The sequence below is a fragment of the Tenebrio molitor genome, chromosome 8 (genome assembly GCF_963966145.1).
Source record: "Tenebrio molitor chromosome 8, icTenMoli1.1, whole genome shotgun sequence".
Classification (NCBI taxonomy): Eukaryota; Metazoa; Arthropoda; class Insecta; order Coleoptera; family Tenebrionidae; genus Tenebrio; species Tenebrio molitor.
This window is the reverse complement of record NC_091053.1, coordinates 697,903-724,123: the sequence shown is the minus strand read 5'-3', so window position 1 is coordinate 724,123 and position 26,221 is coordinate 697,903. Positions and strand designations below refer to the sequence as shown.

Sequence of the window (26,221 nt, the reverse complement as noted above, 5' to 3'; positions counted from 1 at the left end):
AATTTCGGCACATTTTAAAAATACACCCTGTATATCACATTTTATAAAACGTACACCAATGCGGTTTCCTTGTTTTAAAGCATATTTCCTATAGGTTACTTCGCATTGGCGTACATTTTATAAAACATGATATACAGGGTGAATTTTTAAAATGTGCCGAAATTTTACCTACGAGGTTGTTTGACAACGTAGAAAACTAAAAGCAATTTAAAAAAATTGTAGCTCAAAAAATAAATGTCATTTTATTTTTTGACAGAATTTTTTAAATATTTTTTCCGAGTTGTACATGAAGCCAGTAGCTCGTGGTTAAAATATCTGTACAACTTTCAATAACACCCTGTATATTACTGCCTTGTTTTTTCTCAAGCTTGGAATATGATTTGATTTTCCTCCAGACAAAAATATTGTCAAATTGATATTTCGATATATCGAACAGATTTATCATTCCTAGGATTAAATTTGCACGCCCTCATAAATTCGCAGCTTGATGACCCTTCGATGTAATGTTACATTGCTGATTGCATTTGTGGCTCGACGACTGTAAAATATTGTTTCACATTTTCGCTTTCCGTTTCGATTTTTGGATTTGCTACCTATTAACTGGCTTTGCATTGAATATTTGAAAACTGATGAATTTTTACCCACATATTTTTAATCAGAAATAAAAATAAAATCGCCAGTTTCACGACAATTTCGGGGAAAGCGTGTTGGGGTCTTTTCGGTGGAGTGTATGACCAGATCGGGGTGATTTGCACAAATTGCCGGCAAAGTGGAGTTTTAATAAGTCTGTCGAATCGGGAATAACCCGAATGAAAGCTAATTGTAAAGCCCTCCAGCTCCATGGTCCGGTCGTTAAGACTTCGTGATACGTTTTCAAGTGGGCGCCACTTATCAGATAGCCGCATGATTTTGAAACGGCAAAAAGTCGACGACGCAATTGCATAAATATGACACGTTCGACAGGTTTGAAATTGAAAAAATCGCACTCGGTGAATTTGGAGCGGAATTAAGCGAGCGGCCGACTCTATAGATCAGGGAACAAGAAACAGGAAAGTCGGTAAAAGTTTTTTAATGAAAAATCAATTAGGTCAGATTCAAAAGATTTGTATTCATGACGTCAGCCGGCCTCAGTCCCGGAGTTAGTTTTGCGAGCGGAAATGGCGTTGTCGCAACTTTTTAATTAGAGCAAATATATAAAAATCCACTTAGTGAGGATCCGGCCGAAATAAATAAAATGACCGGCCTCGGCCTCCGGAGCTTTTATAAACTCGCACAATGGCACCGATCCAAACATCCTTTCAAGAAACTTGATATCGTGATTCTGTGGGTTTATACCTCAAACTGCGCAAATAGAATGAAACGTGAAGCAGTTCAATTCGCGCTATTCACAACATACAGAAACAGATCGCCTCTGAAGAGAAGTTGATACGAGTTGCCGGAGTTGGCCTGCTCTTTTGATTGCTTATGCCACATTCCGAGCACGGAACAGAAACAAGAAACTTTCAATTGGAACATTGCGAAAGAGCAATACCAATTTAATATATACGTATGTTGCCTATTTCACTTCCAGGAATGTTAATTTCGCTGAAAGCGACTCTAACAAGATCACTTCTTTTCACAAACGATTGCACGACAAAAGCCTAATTGACATTATTGTTTTCACACTAAATACATCTTGATAAGGAATTTTGCACCATTCGGAAAATCTGAGTCCCCGTTTTCAATGGTTTTTATGTAAAGCTTTGTCGAGTGGGAATTCCTTTGTGCAAAGAGGATGCTTTGGGAAAATAGACTAAAGGAAAGCTACCATGCACATAAACACTGCGGAAAACATATTTGCGCAAGGAAAAATTTTCTAAAATTTTGTTTGGGGTCGCAAGCGCCAGAGCGAAATTACAGAGAAAAGTTTGTGTTTGAAAATGTAGACGAAACAGTTAGGTATCTGTGTCTTGAATAAGAATTTTACAATTATTTGACGATGTTATGTAGTAATAGTTTTGGAGAAAATCAAATAAAATAATTGTGACAAACAATTTTCTAAGTTAAAAATTAAAAAAGAATACTTTATACGTTTTTCCCTTTGAAGTAAAACATTGATGCATCTAGCCAGAGGTACTCTTAAAATTAAAAATATTTTCTAGAAAACGAAAACAATGAGGAAATTAATCTCAGCTTTATTTTATATGAAATTTTTACTTTGAGCTTTTTTATGGGAGTTATTAGAGCGACCATACGTCATTCAGTTAGTTCGTTCTTTTCAAGAAAATGCACTGACAATTTCACGGTAAAAGTAATTGATACACATATTTTTAGAGTAACTAAATTTAATCAGTTTGCAGAGATTTAAAAGAAACATTTTTATTCAGCTTCAATTTTCATTTAATAATTTTCTAATAATAATACAAGAATCAATGAAAAATTAATGGCATAACAACAACGATATTAATAACAAAAACAGTTTAAAAACAATATCTAGTACATGGAATTAAAAAACAACATCGTAAATTTATTTTCGGTATTGATTGAAATATTTTCATTTTGAAATTTTTCAGTATTTAGCACCTTGCGCCTAGATCTTATAAATAAAACATATCCATAAAATGACTAATCTTTAAGTCTGTTGGCTTCAATTCTGTTTTCTGGCAAAACAAAATTTCAGAAAAACTACATATTATTTAATTTTATTTAGTATTATTTATTGATAAATTTAAAGAATAATTTATAACAATAACATAATTAATTACATAACATTTTTGATTTACAATGCAAAAATTTCCGATAATGCGGAATCTGGAAAAGTGCCCCGAATGCTTGCAGCGTTTCCACGTTAAATGGCAAGGGAAATCCTCTCAAAAAGGAATTTCTTTGATTTTGAATCGCCTGATTCCGATGACATTAATGAAATCGATGGTTTCTTTGCATCAAGGGCCTAAGGTTTCAAATTATTTAATTTTGAATTTAAATTCCCTTGCGTGCAAATTCAGACAGTTTTTTTTTTAATCTAGTTAACAAACTGTTGTATTCGCAGAAAACCAACTCGAAACTAACCTAAACCAACATCAGAACAAGTGTTCGAAATGCTTTTCAACTGTTCTGCAGTTGCATTCTACTCTTTGTATAATTTCCTCACTGTTTCACTTAATCGAATCCTCTACGTTCAGAGAATGCTCAATTTGCTTCAGACCGCTGAAAGGTGTTAAATATACTTTCCTCTCTTAGATGTGGGTACAAAAGGGAACTGGGAAAGTTGATGTCATTTCCCTTTTGCCTCGTAGTGTCAACAACTAGATTATTTATACATCGCAATTAAATAGGAGTTTGTTTTTAAGTAATTTATTATAAACTGTAAAATGAAAATTTGGTAAATATTTCGCAAAGCTAATGCTGCGTAGGATGATAAAACACTTGAATAGCACATTCAAAGAAGCTAGCGCTTTACAAAAATAATGAAAGAGAAGAGGGTGAGGACTTACGTGTGTGGGAGAGGCTTATTTACAAGAGTAATACACACCTACACAATTTCATAATACCAGAGTAATGCTTTACATACAATCGAATTAGTTTGGCATTTGAATTCAGAATGGAGTGATTCTACACTGTTTGCAAATAAAATACCACCAGTAGAATTAAAAAAAACAAGAATGGCACTTGACTTATTGAAAATAATGAAGAGTGAGTAGGGCTCAGACAATATTTTGTATATTGTATCTCACTGTTATTCTACCGAGCACTGTGGCCAAGCGCCTAGCGCGCCACTTTGCATTCGCGAGGTCCCGGGTTCTAACCCCGGTGCTGCCTAACCTGGTGTGGGTTTTTTTTCAGAGGTTTCCCCACACATCACATCGTGGTATGTCTCATATCACAGATAAGGGGAATGCTGGGTCAGTATCAACCTCTCAGTACCTACCCACCCTCCTTCCGTACCCATCCCCACCGTACCCATCCCGAATCTTCCCGTCGGTGTGGCTGAAAAGGCTCTGGAAAGCCTCAGCAGGGGAGGAAAGACCATTCAAAAAGAAACTTTTCCTGCGGTACCACAACAAGTTGTACTTTATTGCTAAAGACTCGAATATGGTAAGCAAGAGTTGTTAAAAATGATTGTATTGGTTGCTAATTCGGTTTTTTTTTTGCGACCAGCTATAAAGAATACAGGTTTGTTTTCTCAAGATCCGCCTTAAATGCTAAGAGAGACATGGAAATTTGTGTATACAAAGTGATTCAATAATGAGCCCGGCGGAATTGAAAATGCAACCTACAATACACTTGGAACGTAAAGCTGGATATTTACCGCGCTTTACGTTCCAAATGTATTGTGGGTTGCATTTTCGATTCCGTCGGGCTCATTGTTACTCGTGTATCACCTTGTATATTATATATTGCAAGTATATAATTGTAATTTTTTTAATCTTGTTTAGTATGTTTTGTAACAAGTGCTGCAGTTTTAGTAAATTTTTTAGTTGCATGGGCTTTCCCAAATAAATTTAGCTGTTCTGGTCGTTAAATAACTAAACCGTGCACAAACCGGAATCAAATATTTAACGTCTGCCATTGTTCAGGTTTAATTTTAACTGGCAAATGAACGAATGTTTTATTTCAATCGGAGTTTAACAAGTCGCTTTCAAAAAATGGATGGGCAACATCACTTGCCGGCAAATATTTATTCGTGTTTGAACTGCAACTCACTTTAACTCCAAACACAATTACGATTTGCAAATAATTAATCCCATCGAGACCGATTCGAGTTCGACTGACAACAGCGAACGTTGCAAATTGCTCCCGACTCGTCCTGTCCGGAATAAAATTCGCCCTCCGCATATTTTATTTAAACTTTTATAATCTCCCATCCAGCGATTCGGTTTCCTTCCGCTGCGGCCGAAGAAACTTATTAAAGTAACAAGTGCCCCAGGATTCGCCACAGCTAACTAGCGCATCCGCATTATCAAATGCACACGCGACCAAGTAGGGGTGGTGGCGGTTTTGTTGCGTTTCTTTGTGTTGGCGATAGCGTCGCGGCGTGCCGAAGCCCGGCGAATTATGAAAATCCAATACTGGAGATGGCAGTTATTGTTTCGGGGAAGATTATTTATGAGACTTGAGGGCTTGTCGAAGCAATTTGATACCAACAACTCGACACATGAGAAATTGTTACCTACCGACAAACGCAATCTACAAGAAAATGAATGCCAGTAGAGCGGCGGGGGCCGAATTAGCCCCGCAATGGAACGGTTGCATAAGTGAGGAAGACAAAGAGTTCAAAAGTTTTGCAACATTCAAAAAATCGTTGATTCTCGCAGTTTGTTTGTGATAAGTTTCTTGTCAAGACTGTAACACATAATGGAATTAAAATAAGCGTATTGACATAATCGTTCTACTATCAAAAAATATTAAGTAGCATTCGATTAGTGAAGTTAAGAACGACGGTAGCAGTTAACGCTTGGATGGGTGACAAGCAAAAACCAGCGTTCTGTTGATTACTTCACACAAACGTATCTGCACTGATAAGTAGATTTGACCTTGATAATGATAATTAGTACAACATCTACTATACTGTTGTCCAATTGTCTAGACTCTAGAGAATGAAGTTTCCATTCTGGATCCATGCTCTCGCGGCCTCCACCTTATTTAATTAATCCATTCCATTCTTTCATTTCGGCTGCGAATCCCACAAGTTCCTCCTCTTTAATATTTCGAGTGCAGTAGAAGTGAACCCAAGACAACGCCAAATAAAAATAAAATATTTACGTTGAATTGAATTTACTTGAGATTCTTTGTGTATTTCGTCGCAATAATATTTGCTGTTTCCGCGACTCAAAGACTCGGAGAATCTCTGGAATATTGCAAAAAATCTTGTCACGGTTCGGACGCTGTCAGTAACCACACTGTCGTGCATTTTTACGAACCGCTGCACTAATATCGCTGCGGACGTCACGTTTTTGTCTCACCCCCAAAATCAAACATATCGCGCCACCGAAATCCATTAAACGCCGACGTCTGGAAGAAGCGTTTCGAGGAAAAATTGCGCCTCAAAAATTAGGCGGCGATGGAAACGGTTTTTAATCTGGGAAAACATGTTTGACGGGATTGTTTAATGTAAACCGACTTTACGTCGTGATTGAATCGAAATGAGTTTCGCGGATAAAACAAACTGCGGTTTGTGTTGATTTTCGAATTATTTTGATTTATTCGATTTGATTAGAGAGAGTGGATTTTTATTTATTGACGCAAATTACTGGGGACGTGTAAATTTTTGTCATAATAATGTCCTGCTGTGGACTTGTTTAATGCGCAGATTAAAATTGATCGATTTTTTGATACTTCTCATAAATTTTTCTGTTCACAGTAATGGAAGCGAAACCACCGTTGTAAATTTTTTATTTGGAAGCACAAATACAGGTATCACAATTTTTTTCATGATAATAATAATTAATTAATAACAATTTCGTAAAATAATTTGATCGGTGAAGTTAAGCAAAGTCGAACGCCGTCGGTGTTTGGATGGGTCATCGCCTGGAAAACATCGCGTTCCGTTTTAACTTCATTACTTGATTTCAGTATTGTTTGCATAAACAAACTCTGACGTGAATGTTTTGTAAAATCTGGGCGTATAACAAAATAAATACAAATAGAAAAAAAAATCTACTTTCAAAGGAATTTTTATTATTTGATGAAAAAAGTATAAATATAATTAATATACGAGTATAAAAAATATAATAAATCATTAATTAAAATAAATAAAAACATTACATCATTGACTTTAGACTTGGATATGTACTGCTTAAACTGACACATTTTTGTCCATTTAAATTTTATAATGTAACGATCGTTCAAAAAATTGATGTCAGCCAAGATTTGGTGTGATAAATTATTTTCTTTTTCACTTAATTTTTTCAGTATGTCTGGAATACTCCCACTCTTTCGCCCTCCACTTCCCATTTCATAAAAAATTTGCATCCGATGAAGCAAAACCATGGTTTAACGGAAACATTTTTGAACGCCCGTTGTAAGTTGCAAACCGTATCGACACTCCATACTCTCTTGACAATTTATTAAAAACACCACAAAAGATTGTGTGTTTTGTGAAGCTCTTCGTAGAAAATATTTACTTTTCCACTGAACAAACAGTTCCGTTTTAATATTTCATCATAATTAAAATAATGTATTTAGTTCAGTTTCGTTCTAGGTTCTCCCAAAAAATAATTAAAATTTAATTTTACTGTGAAACTGATGCTGTTGGATTTTAATATTATAAGAGTGCTTTGTGCTCCCAACAATTAAAATGAACCCATTGATATTGATATCTTCCTAAAAAGTGAGTCTGTATCTATAGTTACCAGTGGGTGAAGGTTTCGTTCACTTCACTTTCGCTCATCGTTTTTCGCTCACTGGTTTTCATTCACTCGTAAATTTTTCCAATTCTTTCTGATAACGTAATTTTGTATTTTATTTTTTCCATAGCAACAGATCTAAAATCCAAAAATTTGATTTATGTATTTTAAATTTTGAATAAAAAATACATATACTTTCTAAGGAGGTATGGAACAAAACCAAATACAGCACTCGAGAGTAAAGCCGCTTTCGTTCACTTGAATTGCAATTCGCGTGAACGAAAGCTTTGTCTTCCTCGCTCTTTTTATTTTCGCTTTCGTTTGTTGCACTGTAAATCATACAATAACTTCAGTTTTTTTCTAAATTTTGTTAAATCATCTATGGATCAATTAAATGATGAATTTTGTTGCCGTTTTAGTAATTTTAATTAACTAAAACCAAAAAGATTTTTGTCACTTTTCCTAATTACCATGAATCACAAATTTATGAAGTGAAGCTTCAGGAGATCTGCGTATCCTCACAGTTTCCCGTCTAGATCGATACTAATTTCGCGTAGAAATAAAAAATCCTGAGTCAGATTACCATCTCAAACGCAGTATCTAATTAACGAGCGAAACTGAAGCGGTGCAAATTAATAACACGCCAATTAACGCCTCCGCAAATCCGTAAACAATCGAGCACCGGCAATTAAAAATCCGTCCCGGATTAATTCCGGTGTAGAACACGTCTGGATTCCGGAAGGACTTTGTCCGACCGTAACTCAATATAGCCGGCGATATATAAGAAAGCAAAACCGATTGTAGTATCCGTGAAACGGAACCGGGCGAACTTAGAAAAGTTATTTATTATCCGATTTTTTTATACGTAGCGAGTTAAAAAGGTCGGAAGGATTGCGGACCAAAGGGTCGGCGCGCGTATTGTGTTTGTTTAGAGTTTCGTTCCAACTCCGGAGATTTACTGGAATCTGTGAGCTTTTGTGCACCGAAAATGGACTTAAAGTAACGCACCCCCTTAAATAAATTGTTATTCATATCAAAAGTACACCGGAATTGTCTCGGGGCCATTTTTCGAGCCCGGAACAGGTGAATAAATAAATATTTGACAACATTCTGATGGACTTGATTGATGAAGAGATTGAAATATGTCGAAACAACTGCCTTCAAGACGGATAAGGTTAATTAGATGGAAACAAGGGTAGTACAGATGTGCCCCTTGAAAATTTCACAACGCGTCACCCTTTCGATCATTTCAATGTTTAATCAGATAACTTCAGACGTGTACTCGATTCCCTTGAGCTTTCACTATCGATGTTTTAATTAGGAAAAGCGTCCCAACCAAACTGCATCCAAGATATTCTCCAAATGGTGCAACCGCGACCTTAATTATAAAATTCTTGGAGTTAATTATTTGGGGGCTCCAGCAGAATCAGCACACTAAGGAAATTAGATAAAATTAAGTCAACTGTGAGCTTTATGAAGCGAGTAATCGACTCGCGTCAAAATGAATAACAGTAAAAAGCTTCAACTGGACATTAGAATGTTATCGGCGATCGAGTGTCCTTTTCAGGATGAAGGGCTGAATGGTAAGGACGCAGATAAGCTCGCACTTGTGCAGCGAGTATTGAAGGCTCATTTCCGGTCGACTTGACCGGATTTTTGCTAATTGATCGACAGTTGAGCGCCGCTTATCTCAGTTTGTTCAAGAGGCGCTTGGCATTCCAATAGATAAAATGGACAAATTATGAATTAAACGATCGATGTAGGTGATCGCGAATGGCCATTATCAGCAAATATTTACCAAACTGGAAGAGTCTTTTGGATGATACTTCCACGAGACAGCACAGTCAACAAAGACAACGGATACCCTGACCCTACGAAAAGACGTAAAACAAACACCTTTCATATATCTTTGCAATTTTCTATTTTCATTGGTTTTATTTCGTCCAAGGCGTTTACAACCTCAATTTACGTATATTTGAAACTTTTCCTTTTGTTGCGGTTTTTCTCCTGTTCAATTTGCGTGTCACATCATGCTGCGTTGCAAAGCAATATTTTTCTATTTGTCTTCAAAACATAATTTTGACGTTGTTTCCACAAGATAATATAAAAGCAACACACAAATCAAGAAAAAAATTCGAAAAGATCATTTCTTTCTAGATCTTGGGGCTGCTACTTAATTAAAATATGCAAAGCAATAAAACAAGCATCTTTATAAGTTCTTCGATGGCTGAGAAAGGAGATAAAAAACAGTACAAATGTTTGTTACAAATATTCATCTTTTTCATTGTTACTCTGTTCTTTTATCTTGGTAAGGTTACTGAGAGGTTGATACTGACCCAGCATTCGCCTTATCTGTGATATGAGACCTGTGCTCATACCACGATGTGATGGTGTGTTGAAAAAAAACCCACACCAGGTCAGGCGGCACCGGGGTTAGAACCCGGGACCTCCCGAATGCAAAGTGGCGCGCTAGGCGCTTGCCTACAGAGCTCGGTTTCTATTAAAAGGTAGTGAATGCTTTTTATATTAGAGTTTTAATTAAAGAAACGCTTTAACTATTAGTGCTGATTTTATCAAAATCGGTTCAGAAATTGTGTAGTTATAGGCGCACAAGTGGTGCATACATACATTTAACTTTTGGATATTTTAGGACAAGATTAAGACAAAAACAGAAATATTTAAGTTCCTTTGAAAAAATAAAAAAGCACTATAGAAAGCAGAACTTTTTTTTTATGTGTTTGTGGGTGAAGGGTCATAAACAGGTCCGAATTTAAACCGATGTTGAGAAGCAGTGTCGAAAGTATTTGCTCGCACAGCTGGAATGAACGAGTGTGCAGTGCGATATCCGTTCTGAGAAACTCATTACATATTTTTTATCGAAGTTTATAAATCGGCACCGGTAGTGAGCCTCGAAGAAAAATGCTCCGGGTGTCCCATAAAAACATCTATATCCGGCGCTGACCTGCGTGCCTCTGATGATTTAACGGCCCAGATTTCCGAATATAAATGCGAGTAGAGGCCGATAAATCTCGGTAACACTATGGCGAACACATATGCCGTGTCAAACTTCCACTATCTGTTTATGATCCGTTTTCTTTCCTTGCAAAATGCCGCTAAAATACGGCGCCGATATTAGCAGTTCAACTTATAAGTTGAGAGCGAGCACACACTTTCTGTAAACTACAACACTCGACCACACATGCGACATAAATCACGCCAACTAAAGCACTTGGTGACAACACCAGATTTCGACGATACAAACTACCACTATATTTGATGCGATAAAGCTCGACGAAAAGGGATGGAATAATTTAGGATCTATATCTTTTTGTCCGCCGGAAGGAGGACTCGTACCGAAATTCGAGCCAAAAGCGGAAAGAAAAACTTCACGAGGAGATTCTTACAAATCAACTGCAACGATACTGGGCGTGCAATTAAAATTGCAAAGTAATATTGCATGTAAAGTGGCAACAGAATTTGAGGTTAGGTTGCTACACAGTGAACCTCTGCTGATATGGCAACGTTGCAGCTTTGCTCCAATAGCAATGAAGTGGAAACTATTACGTATTTTTTAGGCGCGTCATTCAAAACTTGCAGGTCGGCGCCTAATTCCATTATCCTTGCACGCAAATACATTTTATCTCGTTTGCAACATGCAATTAGGCATTGAAAATGAACCGGCTTCGTTCCACCGCCGTTATATTCCGTGCCCCAGAGACAAAGATTAATCTCCTCTTTAACAAACCTAACATAATGTTTAATTAAAACAAATAGGTAGGAAGCTACACGCAAAGTGAAAAATGCAACTCGCTCTTTTTTCTAGTAAAAGCAGAATTTAATTACGGCGTAATATGTGGAGGGGAAAGGTCATGTACAAATAAATGTGGAGGAGTGTTGTGCGGTTAAATTTCATCTCAGCAGTTGCATTAATTAAACCACAATTTGAACTACGGCACCGGAATTACTAATTTTTGGCGGGGGGCGCGTTTATAGACTGAACGTTTTCATAAATAAATACGATTTTAGTGGATGGCAAATGGGTATTTTTAATTAAAGGTGGTTAGGGGTGGAGCATGCTGGATAATGAGGTCTTTGGGGGTTTGCTCCTTGGAGAAATTAAATTACGCAAACAACGCGTTGTGTTTAGTGCGGAAACTAAAACAGCTCATTGATATTTTTTTTATTGCACAAACAAATATTAAATAACAAGTAGAAAAAAGCATCAAGAGAAAAAATTTGTCACAATAGAAACAGAACTGAATTTTATTTGTGCTGTAAAATACGTCAAAGAAGAAATATAATAAAGGAATGCAATACAAATGAAAACATTATTTCTCCCTAGACAGCGAGCCTGTATCCATATTACTAGTGGGTAAAAGTTTCTCTTTCGTTCACTTTCGTTTTTCGCTCACTGTCTTTCACTCACGGGTTTTCATTCCCTTCTAAATCTTTACAATTCTTTCTGATAACATAATTTTGATTTTTTAAGCAACATTTGGTACGTCGCAGCACTTTCCTTTTCCAGGACATCATCAGGAACATATAACTCTTCATCATCGATTTCCACAATTTCCACAACATGCACACAACCACTTTATTGACGTTACAGAACTTTGTTTTTTGTATTTTATTTTTTTCCATAGCAACAAATCCGTCCAAAAATGTGATTTATTTTTATTTAAGATGGATGGAATTTTTTTTCATGTAAAATTAAATTGCCATTGCATTGAATTGATATACTAGACTAATAAATTTATTTTTGCTAAATCAATAAATCTTTCAATGTGCGAGAAATATTCTGAGCAAATAGTTATATTTCCGAAAATATTTTGCAGGATTTGCAAGTTTGCTTTGGGAAAAGGTTCCTTTCCGTTTCTCCTTTCTCCCTTGCCGCCCTATCAATTTCTATAATTTCGTTTTATGTGTGTGGGTTGTCGAGATAAAAAAGCATTTATGAGAATTGCAAGAACAAGTTTCTTTTGAAAGAGTTTCTTTGTTTTCTTAACGGCTTCCCTTCACCTATCACGAAATATACAAAGAAAGCAGTTCTCAAGTAAATATCTCCTTCCTCGACGGAATTTAATTGTTGGGTGAAAGGTGGATTCGGTAGGTCGCCGCCGCGAATTATCACCCCTTTTGCTCACCCCGGCGCACCAAGTAGAAAAACCACCGTCGCGACGGCGTCAATTTCACTAAACTGTTCCTTCCTTTAATTAAATTTTATTACAACTGTTTACTTCATTGTTTATTCGAAACCAATTGTAGTTTGCCAAACGACGGAAAGATAAAATATTGTTCTTTCATTTGCACAAGACAACAAAGTTTCTTGTTTAAAAATACATTGTTTACTCAAGTTGTTGTTACGCAACTCCAAAGCTACGGTGTCTTTTTGATGGAGATGTTTCTGACGTTGTCTCAGAAAAATATGCGTCCATAAACAACGAAAAAGGAAACAGCCAGCGGCCACCCATCCAAATACTGACCTCGCCCAGCTTTGCTTCCAGAAATGCCTCCGTCTGGGTCAAAATTTCACCTGCACGGCATTAACTCCATCGGTGGCTGTACAAAAAGACGCTTCATGAAAGCACGGTATTCCGGCAAAGTCGCCGTTGTATAAAAGCCCCGGCTATACTATATTACTGGCTGTGTCAAAGCTAAATTGCCAGTGAGTTCTCGGATATATGCAGCATTTGTGGCCACCTGGCGGCAGTAAACACCCGCTGCATGTAAACTAGCAAGGCTGAAGCGCGACATGCAGGCGCAATGCGGTATATAAAGTGAGAACGTGTCGATTTGCTAAACTCCGTTTAGCTGATAATCGCCGGGACGGAGGTAAACATTGCGAAATCTACTTCTAATATTTACGAGCTGGTTCGAATCCAGCCAGGACCGGATCCAGACAAACGTACTCAGTTAGCTCGCCGACAGATGGTCCAACACATACCTCGTGTCGTAAACTTAGATTATTACCGTTAGGTAATGCAAATGGCAAAATTGCGTGAAAATGATAAAAAAATTACTCGCGTGTCATGGCTATTAAGTCAGGCTCGTGAGTACAAAGACCATTACACTCTCATTGAGTAATTTACTATTTCGTGCTGCTGAAGATCAATAAATGAGTGTAATGTAAAAGTATTAGTCTCATCGCTTTTGTTAAACATTATCCGGAAGGATGTCAGCCGGAGTACGTCATTTCCGGGCGACATAAACCCGCCATGAATAATTCCGGGTTTATTATCGTGACAGTTTGTTTCTCACCGAATTTTTTTAATATCGAATTTATCTTCATCGGCGATAGCTCGAGTCGTTGTGCTTTTTAAGATTATGAGATTTCAAAATTCGAACAGTCAGCAGCTCGCTGATGGTCACTTGGCGCCTACCAGAAAGCCTATAAAGCGTAACAGTCGATAAGAATTATTTTATAGGGGACATATTTTTAATCAAATTTTCTAAAAGCGCGCAATCGTGAAATTTGCTCTTGGCACGACTGGGATGACTTCGATTTTCGGCCAAGGAGCTTGAGCCGACTTCTAATGAGATTGGCTCTTATTAATATTTTAGGAATGATTTTTTTTACTGTCGGATCGAAATTGCAAACATTATTAAAATGCCCCTGAATAACGAGACTGGCGGAACTAAGTTGGAACTAAGTTTCTTAGACTACTTAACTAAGTTTACGCAAACTCGATCAGGCCTCATTGTGCAAACTTCACATGTGTTATAGTAAAAATAGTGAAATTGAAATGATAGTAACAAGTGAAGAGGAATAAAGGAAAAATTTAGAAAAAAATTAAATCTTGACTGAAAAGTAGGGCTTCATTAATTTTAATTTTTTATTTATTTTAACTTTAAATTTTAACTCAACTCTCTATGTGCAATAAAAAAATATGTTTAATTAATTAATTCTCCTAATTAAGAGTTCCTCGAGATCGACTTGCGGCCAAGGAATTAAAACTAAAAATTTGGTCTGGAAAATAAGTTGTGTACATATTTGAAGTTGTAATTATAAAAGTTTCTTTTGATAAATATTAGTCGAGACAAGTGCTTTTGAAGTCTCACCTCGAACCGGCGGCGAGCTTTTTAATAATTAAATAATACATAAACCAGCTTAAAGTGAAAAGTTGAACATGAATAGTTAAATATTCCGCCTTCGACTTATCAGAAAAAGTTCACCACAATCAATATCGGAGGATTTACAGTTCCCAAAAGACCGGCAAAGTGAATAAAAGATAGAAATTTTTGCTGGTCGCGACCATCCCATATTTCCAGAAAGCTCGCCCTTCGATAATCAAATTTTAATAAGAGATTAGTGGGAAGTTTCTCGCTGACCCCGACTCCATCTTAAATATGGTGGAAAAGCTGATTCACGACATAAATTTTAAAAAGCCGGATGATCCATTATTTAGTGAGAAACCGGTGAACAATAAATCTCTCCAACAAGTGGCCACAATTTACATTAAGATAACATTAACAGTTCGGTTTCGGTTTAATTTATGGTTGGTGTTGTTTAACCGGCGCTCCTGCCTATTGGAATATTTGCGGAGATCTCAACAAGATCGCTTCATGGCCGCTACCTCCATTACATCACTTAATTATTGTCCTGGAGGAAGGATATTATGAACATGCTCGGTCAGAGCGACGTGTTAGAAACCACATCCAAGAACCCACATCACTGAATTCATGCAGACATTTCCCTTAACTGATTTGTGTGAGTTGTTAATTAGTTATTTCGCGATTTGCGACGAAAGTAATTGGGGGAGACCTTGTTAAATGGAGTTTAATGGAACTTCGCAAATGCATCCTGATTTACTTCGCAATTAAAATAAAACTACAGGGCCCATTATCACTGCTTCACCAGAAATACTTCAATTACATAATTAAAACCCTGCGTCACACGGGTTGGGTCTGCGAGACCCATGTAAAAATATGCTATATTTTCGTTGTGTTTTAAGTAATTTAAGTGGGCTCTTCAGTACCTTCTCAACTTTTGGTGTATTTTAGATTGTAGGAATTAATTCAAATAATTCGCCGTTTTTGGTCTGGAGGGCATTCGGGTCTGTGAGACCCAATCCGTGTCATCGCGTAATTTTTTTATTCTTATATTCTGAAATAAAAAAATAACAAACAAAATAACAAATAACAAATAATAAACACAAGACGATATGCCAAAAATGCAGTGTTTTAACAACAAATCGCAAAGCATATTTTTAAATAAAAATTTGTAATAATTAAATTGATATGCGAAAAGCAAACACGCTAACCGACAACATAACAGCAACAGAACTTAAAAACCATGATCTAATTTGCAAAAAAAAATTATTCAATTTTGGGTCTCTCAGACCCATCCCGTGTGTTCGTGTGACCCGTGCAACGCAGTGTTGAATAAATGAATCAATACGTCTACCTTTTTCTTCTTTTTTACAATCTTTGAATGAAACCAAAACAACATGTTTCAATTTTTAATGAGAAATTTTAATGCAAAGGACAAAAATTTGTAGCTACAAAATGCAAATTTCTTAGTTGCAAAATAAACACGAGCTTTCGTCCGCTTTTCATCACACCTCGGGCACTAAACCCTAAAATCTGGAAGCACAAATTTAATAAATTTCGTTATTAGCAGTTTATCGGTTTTTCTACGCCAACAAATTAGCTTAAAATTTTTTGCAGGCGCATGAAAAACGTCGGTTGAAATTCTCCGGTGGCCCTTCCATTCTTATTAATTTACGAAGTGAAAAAATCGGAATCTTCTTAATTCGAAACTGGGTCTTTTGAAGTGCAGCTTTTAAAAACAGTTCGACGCAATTTTAATAAAGAAAGTAAGCAGCGTTTTAGTAGAGCGAAAATAATTAAAACCAAACAGCGATGCTCGGGGGCAGCTCACCTCCGCACATATTTTCGAGGGCACTCGACGGCCATTTTGTCAAAACGCGTTAGCCGTAAAAAAGCGACCCTCTGTAAAACGGAACGGATACAATAAAAGCCCGTTATTCTGGATTAGTGTTTGATATTTCCTGTCTTCTATATTTTCGCCTTTTATAACCTCATATCACACATACGCGGATCCTGAAACAACAGCCTCCGGAGAATGGAACACGGTACGTGGCCGGAATTCGCGTCCGGGCCCGGACTCCGCCACCGTGTGAGCTTTGATCTATCAATATCCCGCACATCATCATTCATACGCGGGGGCTCCACCGCCGAACATATTTGCAACTAAAGTGCACGGCTACTCCTCCGTTGTGCAGGACGTGATGTCACGTCCTTCCTTAAATTTTATTCGGAGGGGATTTTTATTTTTGAGCGAGGCGCCCACACCGGATCCTACCAAAAACTAAACTATTTATTTTTTATGAAAGGTAAACTGAATGAAACGAGAAACCTGCCAGGGACTGCTTCCCAAAACGGTGCAAAGCTGCGAATAAATAATTGTCTCGAGTAAAATTGTTCTCGCAACGAAACTGGATATTATTTGCAAAAAATTACACACTGGATAATCCTTGAATCAAATTCTGCAAAAGATAAAATCTGGGATAAATAAGTGTTGTCTGAATTAAATGCCACAGAGAGTTGACAAATTCAAAGCGAAATATTTGTGACAAAATAATGACACAACAAGCCCACCACTTATTTGATGTGACGTCGTATTACCGAACTTTCATGGAACATTATAAGGTTAAAGGTGCTTGAAAATTTTATTTCCTCGACAATAAGATCCAATTAAATGCTCCTCTAACAGTGTGCGCTGCTGGAAATCTTAAATTTCAGTTATTTATTAAGAAACTTACTCTAAACGAACTTAATAGAAATGTCCTTAAGAGTAAAGTTGCGCGCAGTTCGTTTGTTCGGAGAAAAATATTACTCTAATTGCACGTATCCGACAAAAGTTAACTCGTAGATTGATTCATACGAATTCTATCGCCGAGTCGAGTAAATTACAATTACTGTGACGTGGTTTATTTGTTTGTACGAATCAATCCAAGAGACAGATTTTTTAGTTAACGTCTCAAAATTATTATGATGGAAAAATTATTATACAGAGGGTGTTTGTGCAGTAAACAAGTTAACAAGTAAAATGAGGTGGTAATTTACATTTCTGAAATCATATATCTTGGAAGTTACTACGTTTACTGCATAATTCATATGTAAATAATGCATTTTAATGGTGCACTGATAACTTTCCAGATTTTTAAATAATCACCACAAACCAAGTTCAATGCTTTATGAATAACATTTGAGTATACAATAGTAGTATACTATACTATAATAGTATAATGTATTTCAATTCAAAAATAATACACTTTTTGACGGTCACAATTGCATGTGGTGTCTACCAAAGAGCCTGAAATAAAAAAGTAAGACAAATTGACAGCACAAAAGTGTTAAGAAACCAATACAAGTGTCTCCTTTTGCCAAAGCGAGGTACGTACAGCTGTTAGCTCTGTCTGTAACAATAAAACAGTCCAAGAAATTGCTTTTCAAATATAAAAAAACACTTACGACGCCTTGAATGGGACCGACACTTGCACTTAGTTTTGGACTTGCCACCTAAAAAATGTGCAAGAGTGTCAAAATCGAGAGAACTATAGCTGGCGCGGCGAACCACTGGAGTAATCACGTGATCGTTTTTGTGCGGTAGGGAAAGGCATACAACGCGCTTTCCAACGAGACACTAACGGAGATTCGGGATGGGTACGATGAGGATGGGTGCGGAAGGAATGGGTGGTTGATACTGACCCAGCATTCGCCTTATCTGTGATATGAGACATACCACGAGGTGATGGTGTGGGGAAACTTTTGAAAAAAACCCACACCTGGTACCGGGGTTAGAACCCGGGACCTCCCGAATGTAAAGCTGCGCGCTAGGCGCTTGGCCACAGTACTCGGTGCGTGCATTAAGCTGCACCATACTTCTTAACGACGTTTACCCCCGAAAATCACGTGTTTTACTCCAGTGAGTCGCCGCACCGACTATAGAAACAATCTCACAAATGCAATCGTGGTGCTTTTTGGTTTTCCTGCAAACAACAGGAGCAGAGCATTCGCAACATCTGCATATTTTAAATTCATCCTCTGGACAATCAAATCGGCATTTGCGATTTTTGACATCAACACTGGCCTCAGGTTCAGGCTCAGGTTGAGGAATCGATTCTGTTTCTATATCTGGAAGGAAAGCTTTGCATTTGCAACACACGCATGATTTTGGCTTTTTCTCTGGTTCCTTCGGTTTCTCCTCTGGTTCCTTCGGTTTCTCTTCGCTCACCTAAAACACCTGTCTTTTATGGAATCGAGACGATGACACTTACATTTGAAAGAGAAGTTTGCATGAAAGCTGAGACCAACTGCGAAGAAGAAAAAATTATTTAATAAAAAAAAATCAATAAGGTTGTTACACTCGGTGCAGGCGTGGTCTGCATGACTCCGGATCTCAACTAAAACTTCAAAATTAGAAGTTTTTAACAACGAGGAACGTGTACTTACGCTCGCCTTATCCAGCTAGGAGAAAAAACAAAATTATTATTTATTCAGTTTGGACAAGGTTTATTATAAATGTTTCAAACATCCTAGTGCGTTGTGGTGTACCTATATTATTTAAAAATAAATGCACGTGATTCATTGGTTGCCTAAATACAAGGGGTAGCCACTGTATACGTACTCATATAGATCAACTACGCCGTTAGAAACATTTATAATAACCTGTATGTTTTAAATACTTACATTTTCGAACGAAGTTTGGACGATTTGACTAGCTAGCTAAAAATATTGTAACAAAAAATTATAAAATACACAGTTAATGATCGAAGTACCTCAGGATCAAGTCCTATGGTTTGTAAAATTCTCGACACCATCTGAAACAATTTGATTAAAATTAAATTCGTTCAAGCGTGTAAAACTTACTGATGCGGTTGAAGTTTGAAGAATTTTGTGTGCCAGCTGCAACACCTTTATATGAAGGAATCAAATAATTTCGGACATACTTACCTCAGGTTTCTCTTGCTCGAGCTGTGAAAAATCGGTGCAAAAATGATATTTATGAAAGATCACGCTACTCACTGCCGCGAAAGACGTCTGCACAATCTCAGACACCAACTGGAACATGTCCGTGTAGAGAAATGAGTGTCCGTTAGTGTAATCAACTTACTTCTGGTGGAAGTCCGATGGATTCGAGTATTTCAGAAACCACCTGAAACGCGATTGTTACAAATTAAAAATATCTACGGTGAATTATTAAATTACTTTCGGAACTGATTTGACTGGTTCGGGCTGAAAAGTTAAACGAAAAGCAACTTTAATTAGCACTCTCACAACTTGGAATACTCGCCTTGAACTGTACCTCCTGCAAACAATTTTATTAAATTTCCGTTTCTAATTTAACTCACCGACAACTTAACCGGTTCTTTGCAGTCTTTGTATTTGTTGTACACCCGAAAAACTGTGCGGAGTCCTCGCAGGAATGCCTCGTCGGCGGTAGGTCCCAGGATTCGGTTGTAGAAATCAGGTCCGCAGTCACAGTCGATTGCTGGAAAAAAACTCCTGTATCCAAATAAAGTGTCTTTGGGGCGGGCACCACCTCCGAAATACGTTTCGGCTTTCTTGGAGACGGAGTTTTTCAATTTGAGGATTGTCGATTGGGTTCCTTGACTTCTCAAAAGGTCGTCGTTGCTAATTTCCTTTGATTCGGACAATGTTTGGAAGCTCTTTTGTTCCATTTTCTGGTCAGCGTGTAAGATGGATTTGCTGTGTGGGTCCGCAGTTCTTGAAACTGATTTGTACATGGTTTAGGAGTTACTAGAAATTTGTTCGCGTAAAATTTGCATTCGTGACAATGATTAAATGTCAATTTTGTCTGTGTCAGATTTGACACCTCCTGAGTAAACTTGCAATTTTCTTTATTTTGATTTTATTTCAAACAACATAATCTCTGTATTAGACAGCCAGAACGAAGCTTGCCAAGTCGTTACACCTATCTACAAAAAAAAAAATCAAAAAGAGTTAAATTTTTAATTATGAATTTTGAAATGTTGAAATGTTTTAAAAAAATTGTTAATTTTTTCTAAATCATATTTTTGAGTGTTAGTGTCCCTTCAAGGCAGGTAGTGCAAAAACTTCTTCTATAAAGCCCAAAAGATGGGGTCTCGAGAACAATATAGATATCAAAAAAAATACAAGAAAAATTTTTTTAGTAAGTAAGAATTATTTGTTCTATAAAATTTTTCATATTGTAAACCGTTTTGGCATTACAATTTTATCTATAATAAAAATGGATTGAAACAATGAAATAATAAATAATAAAAATAAAAGGTGGGATACGAAAATTATTATTGAATATGTATATTTATTATTTTTATTTATTTCTTCATTCAGAGAGAATCAAAACATTAGAAAAAATTTAGCGCTCTTGAGAATTGTTCATAATCATAACAATTTGTTCACTTAAAGAGCCAAAAAGAAATACCGAAATTAATTTTGAATTTTGAAATAAATTATTTAACTATTTTTTGGGATAAAAGCAAATATTCCGTAAATCTGCAAAATCGAGGGAATATTATATGTTACAAACATTTACTGCAAAATTGTTTATAAATCTTTTTAACGATAAATAAACAATTTTCTTACGTTACTGTATTCTTTGGCAATCCTTCTGTAATAAATGAAGCATAATGGACTCGCTTTATTAATTTTCTTACACCAAATACTTTATTCTAAAGCTGACGCGCGTTTCGACAGCAAAGCTCAGCGTCGCTCTCATGATGCAGCTTTGCTGCAGAAACGTGCGTCAGCTTTACTTTAATAATAAAGTATATTTGGTGTACGGAAATGAATGAAGGAAGAATTCAGTAATAAAATTGACAATTCAATAGTTACTCAATCGTGTATTTGGTATTTACAGTGGAGAAATTGAACGAGTTTTAGCAAAAGGTTTTTATCAAAACGTCTAGTGTTTATTTTCATTTATAAAAAATACAACTCAACGCGCGATAAATAAAAATTGGAATCAAACACGATTTTTAAAAATAAATACAATCACGTTTTAGCAAGCTCGAACTGGCGATACGTATCAATTTTTATAATTAAAATTGCTAAAGGGTTAGTACTTTTTCAGACTCATTCAATTTAACAAAAAATGTTGACGGGTAATTAAATTTCTACACAGATATGCAGATTTTTTTGAGAGAAACTTTGTACGTTGAGTTATTTAGCCGAATAAACATATTTCTCAAGCTTTACATTTTCAACAAACACGATGATGGAAGCGTCATTTAGATTGCGCTTCAAGCTCCTGTTTGTGTCTTCATATTATTTATAATTATTATGCTGAACCTGGTAACATAAAATGTAACTTATTACGTTGTCTAACAAGAGGATTGTCATCATTGCTTTTGTAAACTGGAGCCATTAAGACATTTTCGTTGTCTAATTGCACAGAATCTAGCACAATTAGTAACTACATCAACTTATTTGTTGTAGTAAAATTCATAACGTCAGGAGAAATTTGAATAAAATATTTTGTATTAAGTTTCAATTCTTCTTCGACTAGTCGAAATTACAATACAATTAAATTTTACAAAAAAAAAAAAATTAATTAATAAAAGGAGTTGTGAATTATGAAAACTCTATTTGTGGATTTTGTTACCGCAAACAATAAAAAAAAATTGTTTTTTTAAAAAAAGAAAAAAAAAATTCCGGTCGACCACCCATCCAAATATTAACTGCTTCCAGCATTGCTTAATTTCTTTGCTCGAGTGATAATTATTACTATTATTCGAAAAAATATTATTTCAAGTATTTTTGGTGTAAAAATATGTCGGTATCGCTCTTTGTATAATAGAGTACATTCCGAGTGTAAAAACAAGAGCAAAATTACGTCGCGTTCCGTTATCGCTTTGCTTCATAAATATAAAAGCCTTCCAACTAGTGAATGCATATAAAACGAGAAGCTTCTTGTAATTTACCGCTCTCGTTACATAAACGCAAATAATATTTCTGAAACAAGCAAGGAGTTGGCAGCTTTTCTCAATTACGTGTCTCGTTTAAAGAAAATGATCCATTGAATATGAAAATAAAGCTCGACAATTGCACTTGATTAAAATTTGCCGCTCGTGAAAGCGACGATGTTGTCTGTAAACTTACAAAGAAGTTGTATTTATATAAACGTAACTCGGCCCCGTCGGGCTTAAGTATGCACGAGCACGCTTTTAAACGTTGTTTTGACGTTTTGACAAGCTCGCTAATAAAGCGATAGAGTCGGGTTTCATCACCGGTTTCATTTCGAGCTTTTGGAAATTGTTGAACGGAACGAAACGGTGAGCTTATGACGATCGCTTTCACTTTCTCTCCTGTCACTTTTCCTGAAAGTGGTGCCAGTGGAACGTTCACGCTGCCACACGTGACCTGGAAAGTAAGTTTCGAAGTACTAAAAACAAGTCGTTATTGCTGCAATTGTAAAGGAGTATAAAATATTTTACGACGGGAGTTATACTAACGCTCACTGTAAAATCGACGCTAAAGAGCAATTGACACCAATTACGGGGTTCATAGATTAACTATATTGAAAGATGTGACAGGTCGATAAAACATATTACTTTTGTTGTTACTAGATCGTTTCGACTAAACCTAAACGTGTACTAGTTCCCTCTACAAGCTCGAAATATGGTATTTTTAACACCACAAACCATCTTGGCTTAGAAGAAAAAGGAAAGGAATTTAAATCTGTCCTTCCCCCCGAAGGGGACTGGCTACTGAGGCTTTCCAGAGCCTTTTCAGCCACACTTCCAGGAAGATTCGTGATGGGTACGGTGAGCATGGGTGCGAAAGGGAGGTGGTAGGTACTGGTGAAATCTCTGAAAAAAATCCACACCTGGTACCGGGGTTAGAACCCGGGACCTCCCGAATGTAAAGCTGCGCGCTAGGCGCTTGGCCACAACACTCGGTAATGATTCGCAAGAGAAGTTCTACTAATTAAAAAATGAGGTCCTACAAGTGTCATATTTTCCTTCAAACAATTCTTCTCGTCCCTTTAAACTGCTTTAGTTTTAAATGTACTTTCTATGCGTGTCACGTTGTAGCCGATGCTTATTGATTTAACATGATGAAACTTTACAACCACGTAAGATAAAAACTTTTGCCATTTCGTATTTCATAATCATTTTGTGGAATACAAGTCTGGTCTTTTAAACGATTATTTCATTAGATATTACGTGGACTTCATCTCGAGTAAATGTTCTCTCATTATTCTGACAGAACAAAGTTTAGCAATTTCTTTTCAAGATACAACAACTAGAACAATACTGCCGTCTAGATTGTTATAATATGTGTGTAAAGGTGTATCTATGCTCGCTAAAAATAGAAATAAAAATAAGAAAAAGTTAAAATCAGAAACTTTTTTTTTATTTTTTTTTTATTTTATATTTGTATCCAAGTTCGTTGTTGCATTTTCTTGTTCCCCTTTGACACAATATCTGCAAATTATTTATTTATAAGCTGCATTATGTTCTGCAAAAATAATTTTTTGTCAATATAATTTTAATTTTAAATTTCACTGTAGGGGCAAATTTTAATAAGCTAATTATCTAGCCAGAGTTGAATTTGTATTTGCACTTTGACCTAGCCCAACACAAAGTATACCGTTGTGTTTTAATTCCAGGGACAGAGAAATAATATTTTCCTGCGCTGTACAAAACAAACAAAGAAGAATTTTTAATTTATGATCAAAACGGTTTACTACTTACTCCCACGAATGCCTCAACGTTTTAATTAATAGTACTAAAAGCATTTTTGTCGAAACTCAAACATACACTACAAGCCTCTCAGATAAACGTGGTTTTAAGAACAGATGAAGACTTCGGATGAAATTTATTAGTGAAATTCTGCAATTTCTCAAAATCTTCATGGCGCAATTTCACAGTCCTGAAATATGTCCGCCGCCAAACACACGATTACAAAAAGCATAAATAATCTACCTGTTTTCCGGTTGTTAGTTTTGATATATCTCCCACGCTTCGAATTTATTTTCCGTTCCATTCACCCACTCGGTCCTCAACAACATCGGGATAATAAACAATGCGAGCTACTTTAGACAATAATGAAGTATCGTTAATAATATTAATAATGTATTCAGGATTCTAACATAAAACAAGCCGACCAAAATAATTTCATTCACACACGTAGGCGGATTAGAATTAAAATCTTCTCCGAGAGAACTGGTTACGTTGTTTAAGAGCAAATTGTTGTTACAAAATTTTTCTTAACTGAATCAGGTGTGATTGTATAATTGATTTATGGCGAAACACCGCTAGAACCGTGTGTGGAACAGGTTTTGGATGGCTTCCAAACATGCTTGCATTGACTAAAATTAAACAAATGTGACAAAGCTCTTTACCTACAAAATGAAACATACACATTTATAAAATTGTGCAGTAGTTATTTCCACATTAATTTCAAAATTTTTGGGTGGTTTCAGTTACTGTTATAAATAAATACAAAAATATTTACAATTCATTTCAAAATACATTTTTAATAAAAATTGGCTGCAGTCCACTAGCATTATTTATAAAAACCTTATTATGTTACGAGTTATAGACCGAGCACTGTGGCCAAGCGCCTAACGCGCCACTTTGCATACGGAAGGTCCCGGGTTCTAACCCCGGTCAGGTGTGAGTTTTTTTCAGAGGTTTCCCCACATCTTCACATCGTGGTATGTCTCATATCACAGATAAGGCGAATGCTGGGTCAGTATCAACCTCTCAGTACCTACCCACCCTCCTTCCGTACCCATCCCGAATCTTCCCATCAGTGTGGCTGAAAAGGCTCTGGAAAGCCTCAGCAGCCGCGCTTTCGAACGTCTCTCATCTGTAAACCACAATAACTACAATCAACACTCCTTAAAAATTGTTTAAACAATTTCGTGAGTATTTCCTAACGAACCGATTCGTATTTTAGAATTTAATGCAAGTAATTATGTATTGATTGGACTGTTAACTAAATTTGCTCCGTATCTGCCAGGGACGTCCGCACCTGTAACAAGATTATTTTTGGAAATGAAGATGTTATGGTCTTATAAAAAATCGTTTTATAGTCTCAACAAACTCAAGTTTATTGGCCATAAAATTTAATTTTACTGAAACTGTCAACAACAGGAGATTAAGAAAAGTAATATACCAGCAAAATAAATTCATCAGGAAAATATTGATGATTATGAAAGTAACAGAGATGAAAATTATGATATGATATTAATTTTGTCTCTTGACTAGCAAAAGTAATATCATTCTGATCGTTTGAGAGTCACGTAATTTGTCTAAAATGTTATCGTAAATTTAAAATCTGTTAAAGAAAACAAAAATGTAAAGAGAGTTGTGTTGTACAAAACTAGTCTCGAACAAATCAGCGTAAGCAATCGTTTGGCAGTGTTGATTTTATCTGCATCGCAGTTGCAACATGCATTTTCATGTAATCAACAAATAGAAACTAGAAACTCGAGTACCAAACTGCACCTGAACATGGACTGCAACAATTTTGATAATAGATCACATGGACATTACCGATAAATTTAACACAGAGGTTTCAAGCTTTTACACAACAAAAACATTACGCAACTCACTTGGAATAAATTACGAAAACAGAAAGGAATTTCGTGGAGATTTTTTTTTAGATGTAATATCTTACATCTAAAAAAATTCTACCATCGTAGAAGAGTATTTATTATTTCTGGGTTAATTAATGAAGATTTGTTAAGGTTTTACAGAACGGGTGCTTCTTTTTTTTTGGGGGGAAATTGTGGAAAAGGAAAATCTCACGATCCTGTCCGGTCTTGAAAGGAAAGTCGTTGCGAAACCGCGCGTGGCCCTCTCTTAAACATGCAAATGAAAATTTTCAGTGAATTTCCCTCGGATAAACATAAC

General features: G+C 36.2%; 1 protein-coding gene across 4 annotated transcripts; it reads right to left on the bottom strand.

Annotated features, from left to right (window-relative positions):
• Positions 1–17,529: 17,529 nt before the first annotated feature.
• On the bottom strand, positions 17,530–20,426 carry LOC138136197 (uncharacterized). Of its 4 annotated transcripts, XM_069055255.1 has the most exons (17): positions 19,894–20,411; positions 19,715–19,842; positions 19,645–19,659; positions 19,560–19,586; positions 19,465–19,506; positions 19,377–19,412; positions 19,305–19,325; positions 19,221–19,256; positions 19,130–19,171; positions 19,041–19,076; positions 18,804–18,818; positions 18,716–18,754; positions 18,629–18,664; positions 18,312–18,585; positions 17,823–17,870; positions 17,720–17,767; positions 17,530–17,664 (listed from the first exon to the last, which is right to left on the bottom strand). In XM_069055255.1, the coding sequence occupies exons 1-17, from the start codon at positions 20,096–20,098 to the stop codon at positions 17,609–17,611; spliced, it is 1,104 nt and encodes a 367-aa protein (XP_068911356.1). In that variant the 5' UTR covers positions 20,099–20,411; the 3' UTR covers positions 17,530–17,608. The 4 variants fall into 4 exon arrangements, with proteins under 4 accessions (XP_068911356.1, XP_068911354.1, XP_068911357.1 ...); XM_069055253.1 differs by having other exon boundaries at positions 19,305–19,412; positions 19,894–20,423; XM_069055256.1 differs by lacking the exon at positions 19,645–19,659 and having other exon boundaries at positions 19,703–19,842; positions 19,894–20,415.
• Between the last annotated feature and the right edge of the window lie 5,795 nt (positions 20,427–26,221).